At 43.3% G+C, this 24,168-nt stretch overlaps 1 protein-coding gene across 1 annotated transcript in view; it reads right to left on the reverse strand.

Annotated features, from left to right (window-relative positions):
* The window catches only part of CSMD3 (CUB and Sushi multiple domains 3), a 3,551,396-nt gene that overhangs the window by 642,302 nt on the left and 2,884,926 nt on the right, over positions 1 to 24,168 (reverse strand). Inside the window, 2 exon segments of the mRNA XM_029591914.1 lie at positions 9,227 to 9,340; positions 12,669 to 12,749. Coding sequence (XP_029447774.1) covers positions 9,227 to 9,340; positions 12,669 to 12,749 — 195 coding nt within the window.

Below are 24,168 nucleotides of genomic sequence, written 5' to 3' on the forward strand. Positions count from 1 at the left end.
CACAAAAGTCAATCTTACTGATGCCTTTTACACGGATAAGTACTTACTTATCAGCCTATTTGGCAGAGGGTAGCAGGGTAAAAAAAAGTGTTTTGTTTTTTGTTTCATTATCAGAGGTTTTTTCCCACAAATTTTCTTTCATATAATGTTTATTTCATTTCTTTAGTTAAAAACTCAAATAAACGGAAAAAAAGGGAAAAGAAAACAGAAAAAATAAACGGGACCACCCATGATCTCCCGTCCACACCACCCATTCCTCCCACTTGGAAAAATGTGGGGGCAAAGATTCTCCCAAGCCCTCACTTACCCGGCCCAGAGGGGTTCTGCTGATGAGGCCTAGGCCCAGGCTGAAGCCTTCACCTTCAGTAGGCCAGGCCATGGTAGGTTGCCATATTGGGTCCTGGGCCAGAGCTCGGGCCCAATGCCATGGCCCAATATGGAGACCAGTTGCCGACACCTGAGCCTCAAACTAGATCAGAGCCTATACCCAGTCAAGATAAAGGCACCTAGGTCCCGATGCCTGGGCCTCAATCTAGGTCAGAATCAGGAGCCAGGCCTGACATCTGAGCTCAGTCTGGAGATGGGGTTTCTGATGTTTGGATCTTAATGAAAGCCAGAATCCACACCTAGGCCCAATGCCTGGGCCTGATCCAAGTACAGGATCTTGATGCCTGACCTTTGGTCTAGGTCAGAGCCTGGACCCAGACTCGATGACAGGACCCAATTTGAAGACTAGGTCCTGATGCCTGTGCCTCAGCCCAGGCCCAGGCATGATGCCAGGATCCTGCCCGGAGGCTGGGTTCCAACACCAAGGCCTCAGTCCAGGGTCAGACCTAGGCCCAGAGGTAAGAACCCAGCCATTGGAGTCTTCCTTCTTCTTTCTTCTGTCTTCTATCTTCTTTCTTCTTGAAATAGTACTGTCTACTGGGGATCCACCAAAGTAAATTATCTCTGGTGCATTCTCCTCAGTAGAAAGCACCATTTTGCTGAATGGCAATTTAATTAACTGTCATACAGCAAAATGGCGTCCTCCACTGAGAACGTTGAGCCAGAGTTAATTTACTTCTGCGTGTCTTAAGCAAATGGAATCATTTCAAGAAGAAAGAAGAAAGTAAAAGGAATAATTTGAGACCTGGGTTTTGACTTCAGGGCCTGAACCTGACCCTGCATGGAGGACCCAGCATTGAAACCAAGCCTCTGGCATTTGTCGTGTGCCTGGGCCAAGGCCCAGGTGTAAGTACTCAGCCTTCTGGCTGAGCTCTGACATTGGGATGCAGTCTCTTACCTGGTCATGGCATCAGGACTGGGTGCGAGTTCATGCTTAAGCCAAAAATCAGGCATCAGGACTGGGCCCAGGCCTTGGGCTTGGGTCAGGGTTGTGGACTAGAGTGAAGACAAGGCATCAAACCTGGTCTATGGACCATTCCCCAGGTTGTGGCCCAGGCATCAGGACCTGGTCTCTGGACCAAGCTTTTTCAACAGGCCTGAGACCAGGCAATGGCTTAGGCTGAGGCCCAGCCATTGAGACCTTGTATTTATCTTTGGATCCCTGACAGATCAGGTAAGAGGTGTTGGGGTCATTTTCTGACCCCAGATAATGTTTTGGCCTTTCCTTGGGATTTTTCTGAGGCTCTGGCATTGGTCTTTGTCCTAAGCTGAGACTCTGGCATCGCACATAGGCGTAGGTTGTGGCCACTGTGGCAGGCCACTGCCTATGCCTAGATAAGGCTCCTACCTCAGGCCTTGGCCTAAGCTGTGTTGCGCATCACACTCTGCTCATGCTTTGCCCCTCAGCATTTTATGAAGGTCTGGCCTTGGTCCTAGGTATAGGCCCAACATGCTTTGCCCCTTAGCATTTTATGAAGGTATGGCCTTGGTCCTAGGTATAGGCCCAACAGAATATTTAGAACATAAGAACATAAGAACATGACATACTGGGTCAGAACAAGGGTCCATCAAGCCCATCATCCTGTTTTCAACTTTAAACTTATGAATAAGATTCATAACTTTAAAGTTGATCTATCAACTTTATACGGTAACTTGTTCCACCCTGATCTGCCCAATACACACCCACCTTTTACGCATGCAAATTTACTGTGAACCTGGAAGATGTAGTAGGCCATATTGACAAACTAAAGAGTAGCAAATCACCTGGACTGGATGGTATGCATCCTAGGGTTCTGAAGGAACTAAAAAAATGAAATTTTTGATCTATTAGTTAAAATTTGGAACCTATCATTAAAATCATCCATTTACCTGAAGACTGGAGGGTGGCCAATGTAAACCCAACATTTAAAAAAGGCTCTAGGGGCGATCCGGGTAACTATAGACCAGTGAGCCTGACTTCAGTGCCAGGAAAAATAGTGGAAACTATTCTCAAGATTAAAATCGTAGAGCATATAGAAATACGTGATTTAATGAGACACAGTCAACATGGATTTACCCAAGGGAAGTCTTGCCTAACAAATCTGCTTCATTTTTTTGAAGGGGTTAATAAACATGTGGATAAAGGTGAACCGGTAGATGTAGTGTATTTGGATTTTCAGAAGGCGCTTGACAAGATCCTTCATGAGAGTCATGGGATAGGAGGTGATGTCCTTTCGTGGATTACAAACTGGTTAAAAGACAGGAAACAGAGAGTAGGATTAATGGTCAATTTTCTCAGTGGAAAAGGGTAAACAGTGGAGTGCCTCAGGGATCTTTACTTGGACCAGTGCTTTTCAATATATATATAAATGATCTGGAAAGGAATACGAAGAGTGAGGTTATCAAATTTGCGGATGATACAAAATTATTCAGAGGAGTTAAATCACAAGCAAGGTGTTGCATATAGGGAAAAATAACCGTTGCTGTAGTTACACGATGTTAGGTTCCATATTAGGAGCTACCACCCAGGAAAAAGATCTAGGCATCATAGTGGATAATACTTTAAAATTGTCAGCTCAGTGTACTGCAGCAGTCAAAAAAGCAAATAGAATGTTAAGAATTATTAGGAAGGGAATGGTTAATAGAACGGAAAATGTCATAATGCCTCTGTATCGCTCCATGGTGAGATCGCACCTTGAATACTGTGTACAATTCTGGTCACCGCATCTCAAAAAAGATATAGTTGTGATGGAGAAGGTACAGAGAAGGGTAACCAAAATGATAAAGGGGATGGAACAGCTCCCCTATGAGGATAGGCTGAAGAGGTTAGGGCTGTTCTGCTTGGAGAAGAGACGGCTGAGGGGGGATATGATAGAGGTTTTTAAGATCATGAGAGGTCTTGAATGAGTAGATGTGACTTGGTTATTTACACTTTCGAATAATAGAAGGACTAGGGGGCATTCCATGAAGTTAGCAAGTAGCACATTTAAGACTAATCGAGAAAATTCTTTTTCACTCAATGCACAATAAAGCTCTGGAATTTGTTGCCAGAGGATATGGTTAGTGCAGTTAGTGTAGCTGGGTTCAAAAAAGGTTTGGATAAGTTCTTGGAGGAAAAGTCCATTAACTGCTATTAATCAAGTTTACTTAGGGAATAGCCACTGCTATTAATTGCATCAGTAGCATGGGATCTTCTTACTGTTTGGGTAATTGCCAGGTTCTTGTGGCTTGGTTTTGGCCTCTGTTGGAAACAGGATGATGGGCTTGATGGACCCTTGGTCTGACCCAGCATGGCAATTTCTTATGTTCTTATGTTCTTAAGTTCAGGGGCTCTCTCAATTCATTTCAAGGCCCCTTGAAAGAAACAAATTGGACCTATTTGTTTCATTTTGCATATTTGGTTTATCCAAATGTACATTCCTATAAGTCAATACTTATTTGTCTATTGGTGTGTGTGACAGCTGGATAAGTATTTATATGACAGCTGTTACCCTCTGCCAAATAGCCGGATAAGTCAGTACTTATCTGGGTATGTGGTGTCATCTGCTACTTGGCCAGTTCTATCACCCCTGGGTTTGCTTGCTCCTGCTGGTCCAACATTCTCTGAAATTTCCAGGAAAACTGGCTTCTCTTTTTTCTCCCCAAATTGTTCCCAGATCTCCTTCTTCCTTGGCTCTAAGCCAATCCCACAGCAAAGTCTGGGCAAACAGTCTACTTTTTTTTTCTCAAATGTTGCAAGATTAGAGATAAAAAAAACTTCCTGGTTAGTTGATAAGCTCTCATTGGTTCACAAATTCAGATGACCTATTGCTCTGAACTGTGTTCAACAGCCTTGGAACAATTTTTCTTTTCTTAGCTGGTTTTGAAACAGTACATGTGTGTAGCAAGGGAAAACAAGTCTTTGGCAATGCCCAGTCATTTCCTCCAGCAGCTTTGCTGGCAGCAGAGGAACTGATAGACTATCAATGTTAGGCTCACTGATAGAGTCGAGTCTGAGGCACAATTTTGAGAAGCCAGATGAAGCATTCTCCATACTGTAAGGCTCCAACATGGTAAACTCATGAGAGAAAGGATACAAACTGGGGGATCCTGTCACTTGTTCAACAAACCTGTCAATTACATTTTCACCACAAAGCCTAGTAATGTTCTATTAAAGGCATCTAATTGATCTTATAAAGTATGCACATAGAGGTAGATCTTAAATAAGTACGCGCACGCATACATTTGTTCGCGCAACCAACGCGAACAAAAATCCGGGGTCGTCGAGCGCAAGGCTGCGCAAAATCAGCAGCCTGCACGCGCCGAGCCGCGCAGCCTGCCTCCGTTCCCTCCGTGTCCCCCCACCTTCCCCTCCCTTCTCCTATCTAACCCATCCCCCAGCCATACCTAAATCTCCCCCCCCCCCACCTTTGTTGTGCAAGTTACGCCTTCCCTCCTGGCCTGCCCCGAACCGTCGCCACGCCCACGGACCCGCCTCGGACTGCCCCCTGACCCACCCCTGATTTTTTATTTTTTTTTATTTTTGAGGCCTCGGACTTAATATCGCTTTGATATTAAGTCAGAGGGTGTACAGAAAAGCAGTTTTTTCAGCTTTTCTGTTAACTTTCCCAGTGCCGGCTGAAATTAACGCCTGCCTTTGGGCAGGCGTTAATTTCTGAGTGTAAAATGTGAGGCTTGGCTGCACATTTTACTTTCTGTATGGCGCGGGAATAACTAATAGGCTCATCAACATGCATTTGCATGTTGCGGCACTATTAGTTTTTGGGGGGTTAGATACGTGTTTTCCTCATGCTATTACTACTTACTGTATAAGGGGTAATAATAGAGCGTCGAAAACGCGCGTCCAGATGGGGGGCTAATGGTGCGCTCGCCCTGAGCACACCGTACTGTATCAGCCCGTTTGTTAGGAAGTGGGGGACTCCTGTATATATAGAGCGTATGCTTTTATTTAGTCACATGATAATCATATATTCAGTGTGTCATGCATGTGAGCATTATCTCTTAGGTGAGTCCTGATAGAATAAAGGTTGAGAACCACTGCTTTATTGCACCAACTTGCAATAGAGCAAGTGTAAAGTCTTCAACACCTGCTAGCCACTGAATTTTCAAAGGGAAGCTCAACACAGAGATTTCCTTTGAAAATTTGCTTTTAGGCCTATGGGTACATTTTGGGACTTAATAATGCCCCTATAAACCAGCCAGCAAAAACAAATTCCAAAAAGTTAATTTAGAGACTTAAATGTAGTTTATATTAAGGCTACTAAACCAGTAAATATTTCAGTGTAGACAAATTAAATATTTTTAAATCGAATAGTAAACCAAAATAATAATTTTAAATTGACCCTAGATATATAATTTTATATATACCATATTCTGATATCATTGTTGAACACTTAGGAGATAGATTTTAAAAGCTTTGCTCACGCAAAAAGGCCCACACAAGCAATGTGAATTTTAAAAAGCCACAAAGTATGGGGTAGATTTTAAAAAATTGCGCGTTCGCGTACTTTTGTTGGTGCACCAGTCGCAAACAAAAGTACGCTGGATTTTAGTAGATACGCGTGTAGCCACGCGTATCTGCTAAAATCCAGGATCGGCGCGCGCAAGGCTGCTGATTTTGGGCAGCCGGCGCGTGCCGAGCCACGTAGCCTGCCTCCGTTTCCTCCGAGGCCGCTCCGAAATCGGAGCGGCCTCGGAGGGAACTCGCTTTCGCCCCCCCCTCACCTTCCCCTCCCTTCCTCTACCTAACCCACCCCCCCGGCCCTATCTAACCCCCCCCCCCTACCTTTCTCCATGGATTTACGCCTCCCGGAGGGAGGCGTAAATCCACGTGCACCAGCGGGCCACTGGCGCGCCGAGACGCAACCCGGGGGCGGTTCTGTAGGGCGCGGCCACGCCCTCGGACCACCCCGGGCCGAAACCACGCCCCCGGGCCCGCCCCCAAAATGCCGCGTCCCGCCCCCCAAACGCCACGTCGATCGGCCCCGGCCCCGACACGCCCCCGACAAAAAACCCCGGGACTTACACGAGTCCCGGGGCTCTGCGCGCGCCGGCAGGACTATGGAACATAGGTGCGCCGGCGCGCAAGGCCCTGCTCGCGTAAATCCAGGCAGATTTACGCAAGCAGGGCTTTTAAAATCCACCCCTATGTGCATATATACCGATGTTCACATCAAAAATAAGAAGGTGGAAAAGGGGCAGGACATGGGTGGATATGGGAGTTCTGTGGTGGAACAAACAGTTACATGCATAACTCCATATTTTAAAACTGAAGGCTGCTGCACACATCTGCTTGTTATCGATGTAACTTTATTGCTGCTCCAGATGAGGAGCAAGCATGTAGATCCTGATTTTTAGGGCTTACAGGACAGGGTGAAAGGTCTCAGTCAACTGAGGGACATGCAAGTTGAAGAACCAGAGAGGGCTGGAGGACCTCGTTATTAACTGGGCAAACTAGTGACTGAGTGGAAAAATTGAGTTGTCCCTAATGCAAGCATATTTTAAAATCTGCCAACATATGCGCGCAAAAGCTGACAAAGGCCTATGGAATACACATGCTGTAACCTCTTAAAATTAGAAGCATACTCATGTGCGGTTGCTGTATTTTAAAACATATGCACTTCAGTGTACACATGATTTAAAATTCCAGCGTATCTTTAGTCGCACACCAATATGCGCATGTATGGGTGCACGTGCATTCATTTTAAAATTTGCCTGTACAGTTTCAATATGTTGTTCAAAGGGGATTTATCCGACTATATAATAGCCGAAGGAAGCTGCTAACTCTATGCATGATCAAGGCTGGCTAGTGTTGAAAAATGATTTAGATGGTTCAATTCCCCCTCCCCCCCCCCCCCCCCCCCCCCGACCAAACCACAATCCCTAGGAATGCATATTCTTTGTGCTATAAATATGTCTGCTTAGTGGGAAAAGGTGGCACTTTATTGATCTACTCAGCAGGATTACATTTTCTGGAGGCCAGATCTAGACATCTGTATCTCAAAGTTAAGCAGCTAGAACATTGGAAAATGTGTGTGTGTGTGTGTGTGTGTGTGTGTGTGTGTGTGTGTGTGAAGTATGTCTTTCGATAGACACGAAAGGTATTTGGAGAGCAGAAATGTTTTGTACATTTTTATTAACATAATTATTTTTCACCCATGCATTTGGTATAAATGCATGCTTATTGTATTTATAAGTAGAACTCAGGGGTACTTATTCTCAAATTGCTATCACCAGATAAGTGTTTTCTTTAACTACCTGAAAGTTTTGACATCTGTAAGCTATAAAAGTACCTTCCTTCATTGAGAACATGAATTTTATCTAATGGTCAGTTATTATGCATTGTACATATAAGTTGCAGATTATTAATCAGTGCAGTATGTTACACTTTGGTGATTAGCAGAGGCCGGTACATCAACATTATGCTACGCTTTAGTAAGCGGGCTTTCACATCGACAGTATGTTACACTTTATTAATCTAATCCTTTCTAAATTCCCATTAAAATGGAGAGTCATTGTTCAGTCCTTGTGATTAAAGAATATTTGAATCTGAGTCCTTGCGCACAGTTTTTAAATTGAATCCTATTTAAAAAAGTTAAGTTCTGGAGACTAAAAAAAAAAAAAGTAATTTGATATAATTTTTAACATTTCTTATCTGTGAATAAAGGTGTCTAATTCTTTCCCCTGTTTTTATGTTTGCTTTTTTCTTTGTTTTCTAAATCAGTGCTAGTTTCTCAACCAGTGTGCTGGAGCACAGTGGTGTGCCTTGGGAAATTTCTTTCTGTGCTGCATTACTGGCAGCCCTAGCAAACTTCTCCTTCCTGGGCTCATGCTCTGATACTATTGGACATGGACAATAACTCTAATCTACTTGCTGCTCAAGCCCCTTTGTCCTACTCCATGGCAAACAGACAGCATTGAGGACAACTGGAATGGAGGGGCAGGAACTGGAAGCCAACACTGCTGCCTTGGTGGAGGAAGCTCTCATGATCAGAAAGCATCAACCTGGTGCAGCAGGAAATGATCCTGTAACAAGGACCTGCACTCCAGGTGGTGCATTGTCCTCTTGCACAGAGGATATGTCTCCCAGGGCTACCTCCCAGGAGGGAAGGGTTAGGTCGGCCATCATAATTGGTGATTTGATTATTAGGAAAATAAAAAGATGGTTGGCTGGTGGCATGAAGATCGCCTGGCAACATGCCTACCTGGTCATTGGTGCCCACATGTCGTTGGTGCCCACATGTACCATGAGAGCTGGCTCCTCCTCAGCACTGTCTAAAATCATATATAGGTGATGCATGAAGTCTGCCACCTGGTGAGAAGGTGGCGGACATCATGCGTCACCTAGATATGATTTTAGACAGTGCTGAGGAGGAGCCAGCTGTCATGGTACATGTGGGCACCAATGACATAGGAAAATTTGGAAGGGAGATACTGGAAGCTGTTAGACGCGTGGCCGGACCCCTTTTAAAATGCACGTGGTGCGCACAAGGCCAGGCCACGCGTGTAACCCCTGTTTTTTACGTGTGCAGGCCATTAAAAATCCGGCCTATCATTTTCTGAAAAACAAATCTAATTGCACAAAAACAGATACAAATGTTAGCACTTCTTTCAGAACAAAAAGTAGGTATACACTGTCTCTTGGAAAATTAATGTAAAGTCTGGGGCGGGGAGGGGGGGAAGGGAATTACCTGTGGATTTTGTCCCAATGCAGACACTTTGAAAATTGTCCCTAGAGCATGCAAATTCACTTCCATTGGTAAAGAAAGTAATTCTAAAACATGAAACATAAACTGTTGGTTTTCTGCTTTAACTTGAGTAAAAATGAAAGTTAAAATAAAAACAAAACAAAACCAGAAACCTTGACAGGTTGGTGGCATCCCATCCATCTGGAGACGTTCTCCTAATCTGCATGTCAGAATTTCATTTCCAACCAATGTAAAGCCTGGTAGACACTGGTAACGGATTATGTCTCCTACATGAGAAAAAAGAACAAAATTAGACAAAAATTAACCTGACTTTTGTAGCATTAACCTATTAATGAAATACTCCAGTTATTTAATAAATGATTATAAAGTATTGTTTGGCCTAGGCAGCTAATGTTTGTTTGATTGTCATGATGTGTTCTTGTTTACAAGGAATATTCCCCAAAAACGTCGGTTCTATTGAATGCACAAAACACAATCTTACACCAAAAAAAGGTTTAAGTATGGACATTCAACGGAGTCTATTTTTTAATGAATATTCAGAATTGCCTCTATCATATCACAGTCACATGAGCATGTATCCACATTTAAATTTTGTATCTGCTATGACCCAAGTAAGATGGCTGTCACCATTCAGGAAACGCTGAAGCAGTAAAACTGGTTTGTGTTATATATGGATGTATTTAGTAGAGGTAGATGCCTTGAGTAAATTTTACTAACCCGCCATTTATGCTTTACAGATATGTACACTGGCAAGTTAATCTGCAGTAAAAAGTGCAGCACATGACCTTAATGTAGAGGAACATTTAAAATCAGTGTGCACGGGGTACATTTATGCATGCTACCCGGCACGCACAAATGTACGCCAGATTTTATAACATGCGCGCACTTCCGGGGGTGCACACTCGTGCACCTTGCGCGCGCCGAGCCCAAGGGGAGCCCCAATGGCTTTCCCCATTCCCTCCAAGGCCGCTCTGAAATCGGAGCGGCCTCGGAGGGAACTTTTCTTCTGCTCCCCTCCACCTTCCCTTCCATTCCCCTATCTATCCCACCCTCGAGCCCTACCTAAATCCCCCCCACCTTGTTTTACATATTTACGCCTGCCTCTGGCAGGCGTATCTTGCGTGTGCTGGCCGGCTGCTGGCGCGCCATCCCCAGCCACAGCTGCTGTGCCAGAAGCCTTGGCCCCACCCCCAGACCGCCCATGGGTCAGCTCCACGCCCATGGCCCCGCCCCCTTCCCACCCCTTTTTCAAAGCCCCACTACATATGCACGTCCCGGGGCTTGTGCGTGCCGCCGAGCCTATGCAAAATAGGAGCAGGTTTTCGGCATTATGCGCGTAAGTTACCCCATTATCATCTTGAGCATTTCAGCTTTAAAAGAAAGTATCAATTTTACTTGCATTTGAAAAACTCAGAGACATTTTTTTGAAAATAGAGTAAGGAGGTCATTTATGGACTAATGATTAGTTATGATCTGATTTTCTAAAGAAAGCCTTGAGCAAATATCCTTTACATGGGTTTTCTGAAGGTCCTTATTGTGATAGGTGTTTAGAAACACAGCAAATTTATAACATGTGCACGGCGGCGCACACATGTTATAAAATACGGTTCCTGTGCACACATGTGAGCTGGATTTTAAAATCCGATGCACATGTGCAGCAGGTCAGGCCTCGCACCTGCAGGGGGTGGGATTTTCTAAACCAACGTGCAGCAATACGAATAGGCCTTCCCCAGTTCCTTCCTAGTCTGCTCCAATGAAGGGCCTAATCGTTGCTGCCCCGGCCAGCCTCCGACCCCTCATGCCAAAACTCCGCCTTCCCTGGTCCACCCCTTTCTTCAGACTCGGAACCTATGCACGTACTGGGGGTCATGCGCATGGCCGGACCCTTTCTAAAATGTGCTCGGTACACATAGGGCCCATCCAGATTTTACGCGCATGGGCCTTTTAAAATCTACTTGTAAGTATATTGAATGCTTTTTTTGGTGTAATTTAGCTTCCTGATTCAGTAGTGGTGGAAGTCAGTTTCTTCTCAGCTGTGTAGTGCCATGGCACACATGCCATAGGTTGTGCTAATTATCTTGTGTAATTTCTATCTGACTTGTTTATTGTGTAGTATTGGATGGGTAGAAGGTCTGGGTGAACTGGGGGGAGTTCAGGCTGAAGAATCAGGAGGGTCTTGATGACCTGGAGAAGGAATGGACAAACTGCTGGAGTAGTAGTTTAATAGGGTAATTTAAATTATGCACACATTTTTTATATGCCAATTTATTTGCATAAATCAGATTTTACATGAGTAAATCCTACTTTATTTTGCACATAAATATATGTGCATGTATTTTTAAAATAAGAAGGAAAAGTATGAGTGTTCAATGCATTGAAATAGTCATTTTCAATGCATTGCATGTATTTGCACTAAAATATAAATTCCATGTATATTCTGTAGTAAAGAAACCTGATTTTTTAATATGCACAGATATGGCATGATATGGCATGAACAAGATTTAAAATACTATCGTAGGTCTACATGTGTATATTCAGCAGCACATGGTTGTTTAAATGTTAGCCTCATTATATATTTTATAATGATTATTACTATAAAACTTTAACCAAGTAATGAACAGCAATTTTCTCCTGTCCCAACATAAATCAATATTTTATTGTTCTTCATAATTAAGGTTTGATTTTCAACAAAAAATAAAGGGGGTCATTTATCAAACTGCTATATGGCATTTTTGCATGCAAAAAAATGCCTTTAACACATGCGAAAATGCTATAACGCATCGGGGTAAATTTTATAAATTTGCGCGAGGGCGTACTTTTGTTCGCACACAACAAAAGTAGCCACGCGTATCTTATAAAATCCGGGGTCGGTGCACGCAAGGTGCACGTTGCCTGTTCCCTCTAAGGCCACTCCGAAATCGGAGCGGCCTCAGAGGGAACTTTCCTTCGCCCTCACCCCACCTTCCCCTCCCTTCCCCTACCTAACCCACCCCCTGGCCCTATCTAAACCCCCCCCTACCTTTGTTGCCAGATTTACGCCTGCTAAAAGCAGGCGCAAATCTGCACGCGCCAGCAGGCTGCTGGCGCGCCATCACCTGACCCGGGGGCTGGTCCAGAGGCCTCGACCCCCCAGGCTGGCACCATGCCCCCGGTCCCACCCTGAACCGCCCCCTGACCCTGGTCCCGCCCCCAGACACGCCCCCTCCCTCGCCCCTTTTATGAAGCCCCGGGACTTATGCGCGTCCCAGGGCTGTGCGCGCACCGGCAGCCTTTGCAAAATAGGCGCGCCGGCGCGCAGGGCATTTACAATCTGGCCCATAGTGCGATGCAAATTAGAAAAAGGGGAGGAGTTTGGGGAAGGTTTTGTAGCCAAGTGACTCTCTACCTGGGTAACATCAAGCTAGGTTGAGAGAACATTGCACAAATCTCATCTCTCTCTCTCTCTCTCTCACTCAGAAATGACTGTGATAAAATAGCTTGGAATGTGGTAATCTGCATTCAAAAAATTGCATACAGATTTTACCCCTACTTGCATAGATGTAAAACTAACCTTCAAAAAATCTTTTGCAAATACATTTTAAGTTATAAGTTTACCTATTTCAAATTCATCATCTTCTGTCAAAATCTCAGCATTTGTTATTGTCTGGGGTGGCTGACACACTCGTAGTTGATAGGCTATAAAAATAGAGAAGTGATATAAATTTTCAGTTCAATTATCATGATATCTGTACACATATTTCCACATGAATTCATAAAATAAAAAACTAAATACAATTAATTTGAATTTGAAATAATTCAAAATGTTTTTTGGATATCAGCCTTTTCAAACAAACAATGTTAAGTAAATACAACATATTTATGAGCAAAATTGATATATTTACATTAAAACCATGATCATTGCATATTTCTGTACAATAGATTTAGGGGCTTATCCACTAAGGCATATCATGCACACTAAGGACATTTAACATATGTGCAGAATAGCATGCAATACATACTAAATGGTCAATTTTCAAAAAAGGACTATCAATCTAAGATTAAGCTGCTATTTGGCTATCTAAGGCCTATTTTCATCAAAATGCTATAAGTAAAGCAAAAATATGGTGTGTTCCTGTCTGCGATAAAGAAATGAGTGTGGTTAGGAAAATTTCTGATATACTGCATCGCGCTAATAAGTTTCTCAACTTTCGAAAATTTATTGTTTTACGCTATGCAGTATCATGATGTGTGATGCATTAGTGCGCCATTTCATGCTGCACATCACTTAACATCTGGCATGTTATTTTCTTTGTTTATATATACTGGTTTCCTGCAGCTGCCTCTTTGAGAGTATGTCAGGCGTGGGACAGAGAAGAGCGGGGGTGAGTTCATAGCGATTTCTGTGTGAGTACTCCTGTTTTCTGTTTCATTTGTCTACCTTTACCTTTGTCTCTTACCTTTATCTGTGTGTGGAAGTTTGTCCATTAGTCTTTGTATGGTGGTGGAAGAGTGTTGGAGGAGTGAGGAGGAGAGAACTGGTGGTGGAATGCAGGAGGAGTGGTGGAAGAATGTGGAGGAGTGTGGTATGTGGAGGAGTGCAGCGTGGTGGAGGAGTGTGGCATGCTGGAGAGGATTGAGTGTGGAAGGAATGGGGAGAGAGCAAAGGAGAGGGATAAGGAGGGAGGAAGGAGGATGGCAGAATTGGTAGAAGGTAGAGGAGTAGGTGTAGGGGCAGTAGAGTAGCAGTAAGGATAGGGAGGAGCGAAGGAACAGGAGGCGGTGAAAGGGGAAGGGGATAGGCAGGTGATTGTGGCAGAAGGAGGACAGCAGGGTCGGGATAGAGAGGGTGGGGGGAGTTGGAAAGGCAGGTGCAGTGGGGGGGAGGATGGAAGGATGGAAGGGGAGCGGGGAGTGGGAACGAAAGTCAGGAGAGTGACACCAGCTCTCCAGAGGTGGAAGTAGAAACTTGCTCATCTGGCAGCCAGGCATCTTTGCGCATACAAGTTCAGCATTGAGGACAACAATATACTCATTGCAAGGATCCTCAAGCATTACAACATGCTGTTTGGGAACTGTGCCATAAAGAATTCCAGAGCAGCCATCACACAGGCCATATCCAAGTAGAGAGGAATAAAGAGGACTGGAAAGCAATGTAAAGACCCACCAGAAAACCAAGGTGGCTAGCCACAACAGGTATCAGCACCAGAAAGGAGGAGGAAGAGCAACTTGCCCATAGAGGAGTGTCTCATTCAATGGCTGGGACCAGACATGTTTGAGAGGATGGATGAGGCCCTGGACACTAAAGGTGGGGAACTTTTTTTCTTTTTTTTTTTGGGGGGGGGGGCATTTTCATTTTTTTGTTTTGGGGTGGGCCATTTTGGGTCCATCCCTGTACCAGTGTTTTTTATTTCATAAAAATTTTCATATTAAAAAAAAAAATCCACCAAAACCCATCCCAGTTCTTCCTATTTATTTAAATAGCACTAACCCTCTTGACTCCTCCCCCCTCCCCCAAGAAGACTTACCCAAAGTCTGTGGTGCTCCATCATGGGGCCCAGGAGCGATCTTCAACTCCCGGGCTGCTGGCTTCCAGTAATCAAAATGGAGTTGGCAGCCCTTTGCTTTACCATGTGACAGGGGCTACTGAACCCCCCCCCCCCTCCCCAACCACCACCACTGGACCACCACAGACTTTGGGTGGATCTTAGGGGGTCAGGAGGGTGGGTGGGGGCTCTGCTAGTGGAGGGACTTTATATTTAAATAAATCAAAGGTTTGGGGTGGGTTTTTGAAAATTATTAAACTGCATTTTAACCACCGCCCTAAAAAAAAAAATTGCTAGGAAAACCACATGAAATTTTGTGGGTTTTCCTATCATTTTTTTGCAAATGACTGCCCATCCCTTCTGGACACCATGAGAGCTGGTGACAGTAAGTTCACATTACTTGTAAATGTCAAATCTGCTATCGATGTACACATATATTGGAATAAGATGCTCACATTGATGGATTGATGAAAAGTGCATATTTTATGCCAAACAGTATATATACTCCCAACTCCAAGAATATCCCGTGCTAATGTTCTTAAATTATATCTTATAATTTCACACTATGAAACATGTAGTTTCTTTTTATTATTTCTACCAAAATTTTCTTTAAAAGAATTATTTCAAGGTACCAAAGCAATTTGTTAAGGAGAAGGTGAAACGTTTCATAAATTTTCTGGTAACATTACCACCATGTAATGTATCAAGTTTTTAATCATGAACAATCCACTTCCGTCCTTGTTATCTTTCAAGATAAGTCGGTTATATGTTATATTTGGGTTGCAAGCCTAGCCTGACAGGATAATGAAATCTATTAAGTTAAGCCAATTTTTTTCTAACACTCTGTAAGCAGATTAATTGCAATTTATTAGCAATGACTGGTTGGCTAAATCTTTTGGCTTTAGTAGTGAAAAAATCTAGGAAACAGTAATATATACTTACAAAAACATTTCTAAAAAAGACTTATTTTAATCTACACGAGCGCACATTTCATAAACCAAAAAATACCAAGGACGGAGGTGGATTGTTCATGATTAAAAACTTGATACATACTTGTATATAGTCCTGTAAATAGCCCGTTACAGTTTTAATGCTTTAATTTCAATGCCCCCTGCTCTATTTATAATCCTCCATGTTTCCCCTCCCTGTTAATTGTAATTTCTGCCTTTAGTTACAATGTGAACCGGTATGATGTATGCATACTAATACCGGTATATAAAAGTTTCAAATAAATAAATAAATAAATAAATAAATGGTGGTAATGTTACCAGAAAATTTATGAAACGTTCACCTTCTCCTTAACAAATTGTTTTGGTATCTTGAAATAATTCTTTTAAAGAAAATTTTGGTAGAAATAAGAAAAAGTTTCATAGTGAGAAATTATAAGATATAATTTAAGAACATTAACACGGGGTATTCTTGGAGTTGGGAGTGTTTGTCAATTAATATTCCAGTAATAAAAAATTAGTGGTGTAGGGGACTTTGGTTTGTTACGTTAAACAGTATATATATGCACTTCTTACCATTCATACTTATGTCTGTTTCTTGGTTTCCACATCTCTCACCAAGGAAATCCCCAGTCCCAGCCATGAAGCCACAGGGCCCAGCAGCGCAGCCCCAGCTCTCAGCTTGCAACACTAACTGCACTAACCACAACCCCTGGCAACAAATTCCAGAATTTAATTGTGCAATGAGTGAAAAAGAATTGTCTTTGATTAGTTTTAAATGTGCTACATGCTAAAATCATGGAGTGCCCCCCCTAGTCCTTCTATTATCTGAAAGAGTAAATAACCGATTCACATTTACCCATTCTAGACCTCTCATGATTTTAAATATTTCTATCATATCCTCTTCAGCCATCTTTTCTCCAAGATGAACAGTCCTAACCTCTTTAGCCTTTCCTTATAGGGGAGCTATTCCATCCCCTTTATCATTTTGGTCACCCTTTTCTATATCTTTTTTAAGATGCAGCGACTAGAATTGTACTCAGTATTCAAGGTGCAGTCTCACCATGGAGCGATATACAGAGGCATTATGATATTTTCCATTCTATTCACTATTCCCTTCCTAATAATCCCTAACATTTTGCTTGCTTTTTTGACAGCCACAGCACACTGAGCTAATGATTTCATTGTATTATCCACTATGACACCTAGATCTCTTTCCTGGGTGGTAGCTCCTAATATGAAACCTAACATCATGTAACTATACCATGGGTTATTTTTCCCTATATGCATCACTTTGTTCTTATCCACATTAAATGTAATTTTCCATTTGGATTCCCAATTTTCCAGTCTCACAAGGTCCTCCAGCAATTTATCACAATCTGCTTGTGATTTAACTACTCTGAATAATTTTGCATCATCTGAAGATTTGATTAGCTCACTCATTGTTTTGTTTTCCAGATCATTTATAAATCTATTGAAAAGCATGGGTCCTAATACAGATCCTTGAGGCACTCCACCATTTACCCTTTTCCATTGAGAAAATTGTCCATTTAATCCTACTCTCTGTTTCTTGTCTTTTAACCAGTTTGTACTCCATGAAAGAACATCTCAGCCACCACCAACCATGGCACCAACAGCTCAACTAGCACTAGAAGTATCAGAGCAGATTGTCCATGATACACGTGACCACATAGAGGCATGGTCTCCATCTGCGCCATATACGGAAAGAGCTGGTATGGTTGAGGAGGACTCAGATCAGCTATACCCAGGCTGTGCAGGTACAGACAGCAGCCCTTACACAGGACCTATCATCTCCATCTCCATCAACAATTTGACATCCGCTATAACAAAACTAATTCAAATATTTCCAGAACTTGCACCCATGCCAATCCCATCCTCCCAGGGTCCACTCTCCACAGCAGTCCCTGAGTCTCAGGATGGCCTTTGGTAGGCCCCCCAAAAATATGCCACCCCAACCAGACAAAAGCCCAGGCAGGGTGAAGACCCATGAGGCACTTAGTTGTAAAGGGTACATTTCTTTCAAAGATGACTTGTCTAAGCAAGACATGCCAATCCATTGTACTAAGTTCCTGTGCCAACTATATGGAAGAAGACTGCTGGGCCCATCCTGACTACAGAGTTCCTGTGACAGCTAGATGAAAGATGCCTGCTAGGCCTGTTCTGACTACAGATTTTCTGTGTTGGCTAGATTGAAGAAGACTGCTAGGCCCATCGTGGCTACCGAGTTGCTGTGCCAGCTTGTTGATGGGGATGATCTACTGTCTGCCTGTGTTCTCCTGTGTTGTCTTGCTATGATGCCCTGCCTGTGTTGTCCATGTCCTCCTCTATGCTTTGCCCAAAGTCCTGCCTCCTTAAAGCAGTCTTCAGTCACAGTCCTACTGGTGGCTCCATGCTGGTGTCTCTTCTCATCATATCCTGCTGTTGGTTCTATGTTCTTGTTTTATCTCCTGGGGCTGCTACCTCCATGCTGCTGCCTCATCTCCTGGGGCTCCTGCCTCCATGCTACCTTCTCCAGTCCTGGTCTTGCTGCCTCCATGCTAATCTAACCAGTCCTGGTCCTGCTACCTGCTTCTTGAACTTTGCTACCATGACCCTTAGGCTATGCCCCTTGAGTCTGGGGGGACCGGCCTGACCCCCACAAGACTTGCCAAAAGTCCAGTGGGGGTCCATGAGTGACCTCCTACACTCGGACCATCGGCTGCCAGTAATCAAAATGGCGTCGATAGCCTTTGCCCTTTTATGTCACAGGGGCTACCGGTGCCATTGGTCAGCCCCTGTCACATGGTAGGAGCAATGGACGGCCGGTGCCATCTTGTGCTCCTACCATATGACAGGGGTCGTCCATTGGTACCGGTAGCCCGTGTGACATAGTAAGGGCAAAGGCTATTGGCACCATTTTGATTACTGGCAGCTGACAGACCGAGTGCAGGAGGTCACTCCTGGACCCCCGCTGGACTTTTGGCAAGTCTTGTGTGGGTCAGGAGGGTCCCCCAAGACTTGCCAAAAGTCCCTGTGGTCCAGCGGGTGTCCGGGAGAGACCTCCTGCACTCGGACCGTCGGCTGCCAGTAATCAAAATGGCGCTGATAGCCTTTGCCATTACTATGTCACAGGGGCTACTGGTGCCATTGGTCAGCCCCTGTCACATGGTAGGAGCACAAGATGGTGCCGATGGCCATGTGACAGGGGCTGACCAATGGCACCGGTAGCCCCTGTGACATAGTAGGTCAAAGGCTATCGGCGCCATTTTAATCGAGACAGGCCAGACAATCTGATGGCATGGAAGGAGAAATCCCTCGCGGGACCCCGCTGGACCACCAGGGATGTTAGTAAGTCTTGGGGAGGGATCTGGATGGTGGGGGGGGGGGGGGGGTTGTATTTAATGTATTAAAGTGAATTTTAATGCTTGGGGTGGGTTTTTTTTGAGCTTCGTTTTCCCGCGTCGTTTTTTGGGCCGGTTTCATTTTTCCCCATTTAGTTTTTGTTCGTTTTTCCAAAAAACTAACCAAAGAAAAACAAACTTTATCCCGAAGCGTCCAACTCAAAAAATGACTCGGTAGAAAAAAACGAAGCTCATCTCTACTAATGACCCACAAGAGATTACTTAGGATCTCCTACTTGTGTCCCCAGTCCACTTAAAAAGAACTCAATAATAAAGTTTTTTAGGTCTGATCATTTAAGAAAGATAGAAAAAAAAAATGACCCACCCCCACTAATTAAAACATTTTTGGAAATCACTGCTTCATCTGTTCATAAGCCAAAATATAAAAAGGTAAGTGGTGGTAGTTTCATTTATTTACTAATAATGGTACCAACCAGGTTACCTAGTAGCTGAAAAGTATAATCATTAACCACCATCCACCCTTAATTTAATAATTGCAGTACCACAAAATCATTTTTCTAAAAATGTTTTGCCTTCAAAGATTTGTGCTATATAAAACTTAAAATGCAGTTCATTCAAAAGGTGCTTGTACTGCCATTCAAAAACTAGTGTATAAGTCTGTATGTTCACTATATATAGTTTAGAATACTTCAAAATATTAATATAATTGGTGCCATTGAGCTATAACCATGTTTAGTGTAACTTTGCAGCTTGATATCACAAAGCTTAGCTTATTATCAATCATAACTTGTTGGTACTTAGCTTATTATTGCAATGGCTTAGCTGAGTATTACTCAACATGGCCACATTTTGGAACAAGTCCTTTATCAGGGGATCCAAAAACGTGATGATTCCAAAGACTGGCCCATACAGTGATTTACTTCAAAATGTTGGGGAAAGTACCTCTTCAACATTCAAGTTTAAATATATCCCATGTGACTCAGAAACAACCAATCAGATAAGGAAATATAATAAAAGAGGCATCACAGCAACAACAACAACCAATCAATTCTTCATTTAAACCATTAGGGTGAACAGTTTGTTAAGTGAAGATTCAATATTGCTCGTGATAGTTCATTTGCACGGGGTAGCTGCCTCCGCGAACAGTGTGTTCAATTTTCTTAATTACTGTTCACTACAATTGACTGAATGTATGTTGATTTTCCATGTGTGATAGTTCATTTGCACGGGGTAGTTGCCTCCGCGAACAGTGTGTTCAATTTTCTTAATTACTGTTCACTACAATTGACTGAATGTATGGTGATTTTCCATGCAATCGGAAAGTGTCACAATGTTTAATCAGGATCAGTGTTCTATCAAGTATAACTTTACTGACTGTCTGGTATCTCCCATGTACCCAGCTTTGTATATCAAGCTGATTATTGAGAACCTGGTTATAGCTCGACTGCACCAAATGTATTATTTTGAAGTATTCTAAACTATATACAGCAGACATACAGACTTATAAACTAGTTTTTGAGTGGCAATACAATAACTTTTTCAATGAACTGCACTTTAAGTTTTATATAACACAAATCTTTTAAGGTAAAAACTAATAAAAAAAAAGATTTTGTGGTACTGCAGTTATTAAATTAAGGGTGGCTGGTTATAGGTTAATGATTATACTTTTCAGTTATTAGGTAACCTGAATGGTACCATTACTAGTAAATATATGAAACTACCACCGCTTACCTTTTTATATTTTGGCTTATGAACAGAAGAAGCAGTGATTTAAACACATTTTTTAATTAGTGGGGTTGGTCATTGTTTTTTTTGTTTTCCATTGAGATGTTTGACACACTAGGTGGAGATCTTTTTCATTTAAAAAAGATGTCATCTACTTGCAGACTGCTAGACTGTGTCATCCTAGAAAGTGGTCTCTATATAAAGTTCATAGAGGCTGCCTTGTGACAACTGCGGATGAGTCATGAAGGTGTAGAGGACAGGGATTCTGCACTGGTGAAGAGTAGACAGTAATAAGGCCTGCTGTTGCTTGAGACCAGGCAGAAAATAGCTTCAAACATTGTATCCAAACATTCCATCTTGGCCTGCCATTATTTAGTCATTCAATCAAGAAGGGGTGTGAAAATTGATCAACAATTGATCAACAATTGATCAACAATTGATCAACAACCCAAGGCAATGCAGGGGTTGGAGCCAGTCTATTGATAGACTGGCTCCAACCCCTGCATTGCCTTGGGTTGTTGATCTGTACATTCCTATTATCTAAGGCTGATCTCTGTGCAAATATGTGGGTAAGTAGAACTATGTATAGAAAAAGAAAACATCAAATATCATCAACTTGTTGGCCCAGACCCATCCCCCAACCCATTAATCTGGTGAACATGAAAGTACCTGGCATGAAGCCATCATTTGCCTTCTCCCTTCTCTCCATCCCCAAAATAGGTTAACATCATCTAAAACCCCACAAACCCCCAAACACCTCAGACTCCCTGGCAGCTGAAGCTTTTCCAATGAAGAACATCCCCTAATGCCAATAAAAATCAGCCAGCTCCATCTATTGGATGGGAAAGCCTCAGATGCAGGGGAGGAAATGTACACAACAGGCAGATATCTACTCATCTGACAAATTGGCACAGCATATCTGAGTTCTAATGCTTCCAATTTTCACACCCCTTCTTGATTGAATGACTAAATAATGGCAGGCCAAGATGGAATGTTTGGATACAATGTTTGAAGCTATTTTCTTCCCGTCCACACATTAGCATAGCTGTAGCATCCATCCTAAATAGTGGAAGCTCAGGATTGCATGTGTGAAAAGCCAATGTGTGCTAATTGAGTGCACACAGAGTGCATGCCTGGTGCATGCATTGGTATGGTAAGGAAGATAACTGTGAGCCCTACATCACCCCCAGATAAAGGGTAACCCTTCACGTCACTCACCCAGACACATACAGACATACACATCAGTTAGAACATTTTTAACCCCCAGCATGTTGGCTACCTACTGAAGCCCAAATTTTCTGTTCCTGGCCTATTAGTCATCAACCATCATTGATGTCTGAACCAAGGCCTGCAACTGATACTAGCAATCAGAACAGCAAAGTAACCTGCAGATTTTCTATATACACATATAAAGCAGAACAATGAGACTATCCCTTAGCTGGGCAGGTAAAGGACCTTGCTGTGCCTTGACATCTCAATGCTATCTGTGACATGTCAGGCTAGGTTTATAGCTTCTAACAAAGTTTTGCTTTGGGTTCAGTGATGTGATCTGGATGGGGCATACATTAAAACTCCCCCCATTTTGTCCAATTAGAAAAAACTACTTTTGAGAACTCTGAAGGTGCGTTCTATGAACAGCGGGTAGAACATAAGGTCTCATTGTACCTCTTCTCCGCTGATGTGTTGGGAATAGCCACAGGTGCAAGAAGCCAGGTCCTGTAACCATATCCTGAATCTCCTGTGGCAAAGAGAGAATGGCTACATCACTCACACCATCGTATCTTTGAGATATCACTGCCGACCTACAGCATGCTATTATACACCAGAAGCTATGCTATAGTTTGACATGAGCCTTTAACGGCTATTTCAAAACCCAAAGTCCATGCTGCCTTTTACTGTGACACTCTGGGCCGGATTTTAAAAAGGTTACGCGCGCCAGGCCTATTTTAAAAAGGCCAGGAGATACGCGTAAAGCCCCGGGATGCGTGTAAGTCCCAGGGTTTTACAAAAGGGGCAGTCCGGGGTGAGGCGTGGCTGGGACGGAGTGGTCCGGGGGCGTGTTTGTGGTCAGGTCCAAACATTCCATCTTGGCTCCTGGCACAGCGGCCATATTTGCTGCTGTGCCAGGGATCGCGTGCCAGCAGTCAGCCGGCTCCTTGACTCCTGGCACAGCGGCCATATTTGCTGCTGTGCCGGGGATCACGTGCCAGCAGTCAGCCGGCGCACGCAACTTACTTCAGCTCCAGGGCTGAAGTAAATTTAGTAATAAAAGAAAGAAAAAAAAAGTTAGGGGGAAAGGGCAGGGGAGGTAGGGGAAGGGAAGGGAAGGTGGAGGGGGGGTAGGGAACGGGAAAGGTAGCATGGCTTGGTGCTGGCTCGGCACACGCAATGTGCACAATTGTGCACCCCCTTGCATGCGCCAACCCCCAATTTTATAACATGTGCATGCCTGCTACACCAAGGTGATGGTTTTCTGCCAGATGACCTTACTCCTCCTAAGCCGCATAAGGGTTGCTAGACTGGAATTAGGACCAATCTTTTATGTCATTGAAGATCTCCTTTATTTGAGAGGACTCACACTAAATGCATAATGGCTCTCCTGTAACAGCAAGGCTGCGGGTCGCTGACATTTTCCTGCCTCAGATAAGGCCATGTGTGGCAGTACCTTCTTCCTCCCTCTGTTGCGGCTAGAGTCCACGAGAAAAGGGCTATGACATGCAATGGGACAAGGGCACACATAGATGACATCATAGGCCCTATTTAAAGGGCATACCTTACTAAAAAATCTCCCTTTTGTGGCGACAGCATTCCCACCAATTCTCCGATAGGTTTGACTTACATACAAAATGTTAAGCCATAGGGGCATTTTGCATTATATTCTTGTTTTTTTCAGTTTTCGCTGGGGAAATGGTAGTGAGATAAATTGTGTTAGATGATAAGTACTCAGCTTTGCAACCTTATTATGAATTTGTCACAGCTTATGTTTGTGAGTGCGTACATGAACTGGTGGGCCAACTTATGCCAGCCTGGGGTGGACCCCTTGCTTGCAGAGCATGGTGGGGGGTTGGGTATGAATGCTGTCTTCCTAGAAGAAAAGGCAGATAGTACTAGTCAGACATGGCTGGTGTTGATAGTGATCAGGCAGCTTGTGTACTGAATAGTCTTGTTAATAATATTTACAATAAAGCTGCAGCATTCACATCCATTTCTTGTCTCTGTCCCTTTTTTGGAAGGTATGGCTCTCAGGGAGGAAGATATAGTTTCTGACAGTTATAGAGGCTGTCAATGTTAATACCTCTCTACATACCTCAGGTCTTCCAGGTCTGCCAATCTGGACTCTAGAGCTTAGACTCATTCTCTGAGATCCAGAAGCTCTTTGCACTGGGTGCACACATATAACTGTTTACCATACATTTATTTGTTTATAAGTTTTTATATACTGTAGTATGGGTAGAAAGCTGACCGTCTAAGCGGTTTACATATGTAACATACATAATAAAATAAGGATAACATTACAAACAAATTAATAAGACAAATA

The sequence above is a fragment of the Rhinatrema bivittatum genome, chromosome 2 (assembly GCF_901001135.1).
Source record: "Rhinatrema bivittatum chromosome 2, aRhiBiv1.1, whole genome shotgun sequence".
Classification (NCBI taxonomy): domain Eukaryota; kingdom Metazoa; phylum Chordata; class Amphibia; order Gymnophiona; family Rhinatrematidae; genus Rhinatrema; species Rhinatrema bivittatum.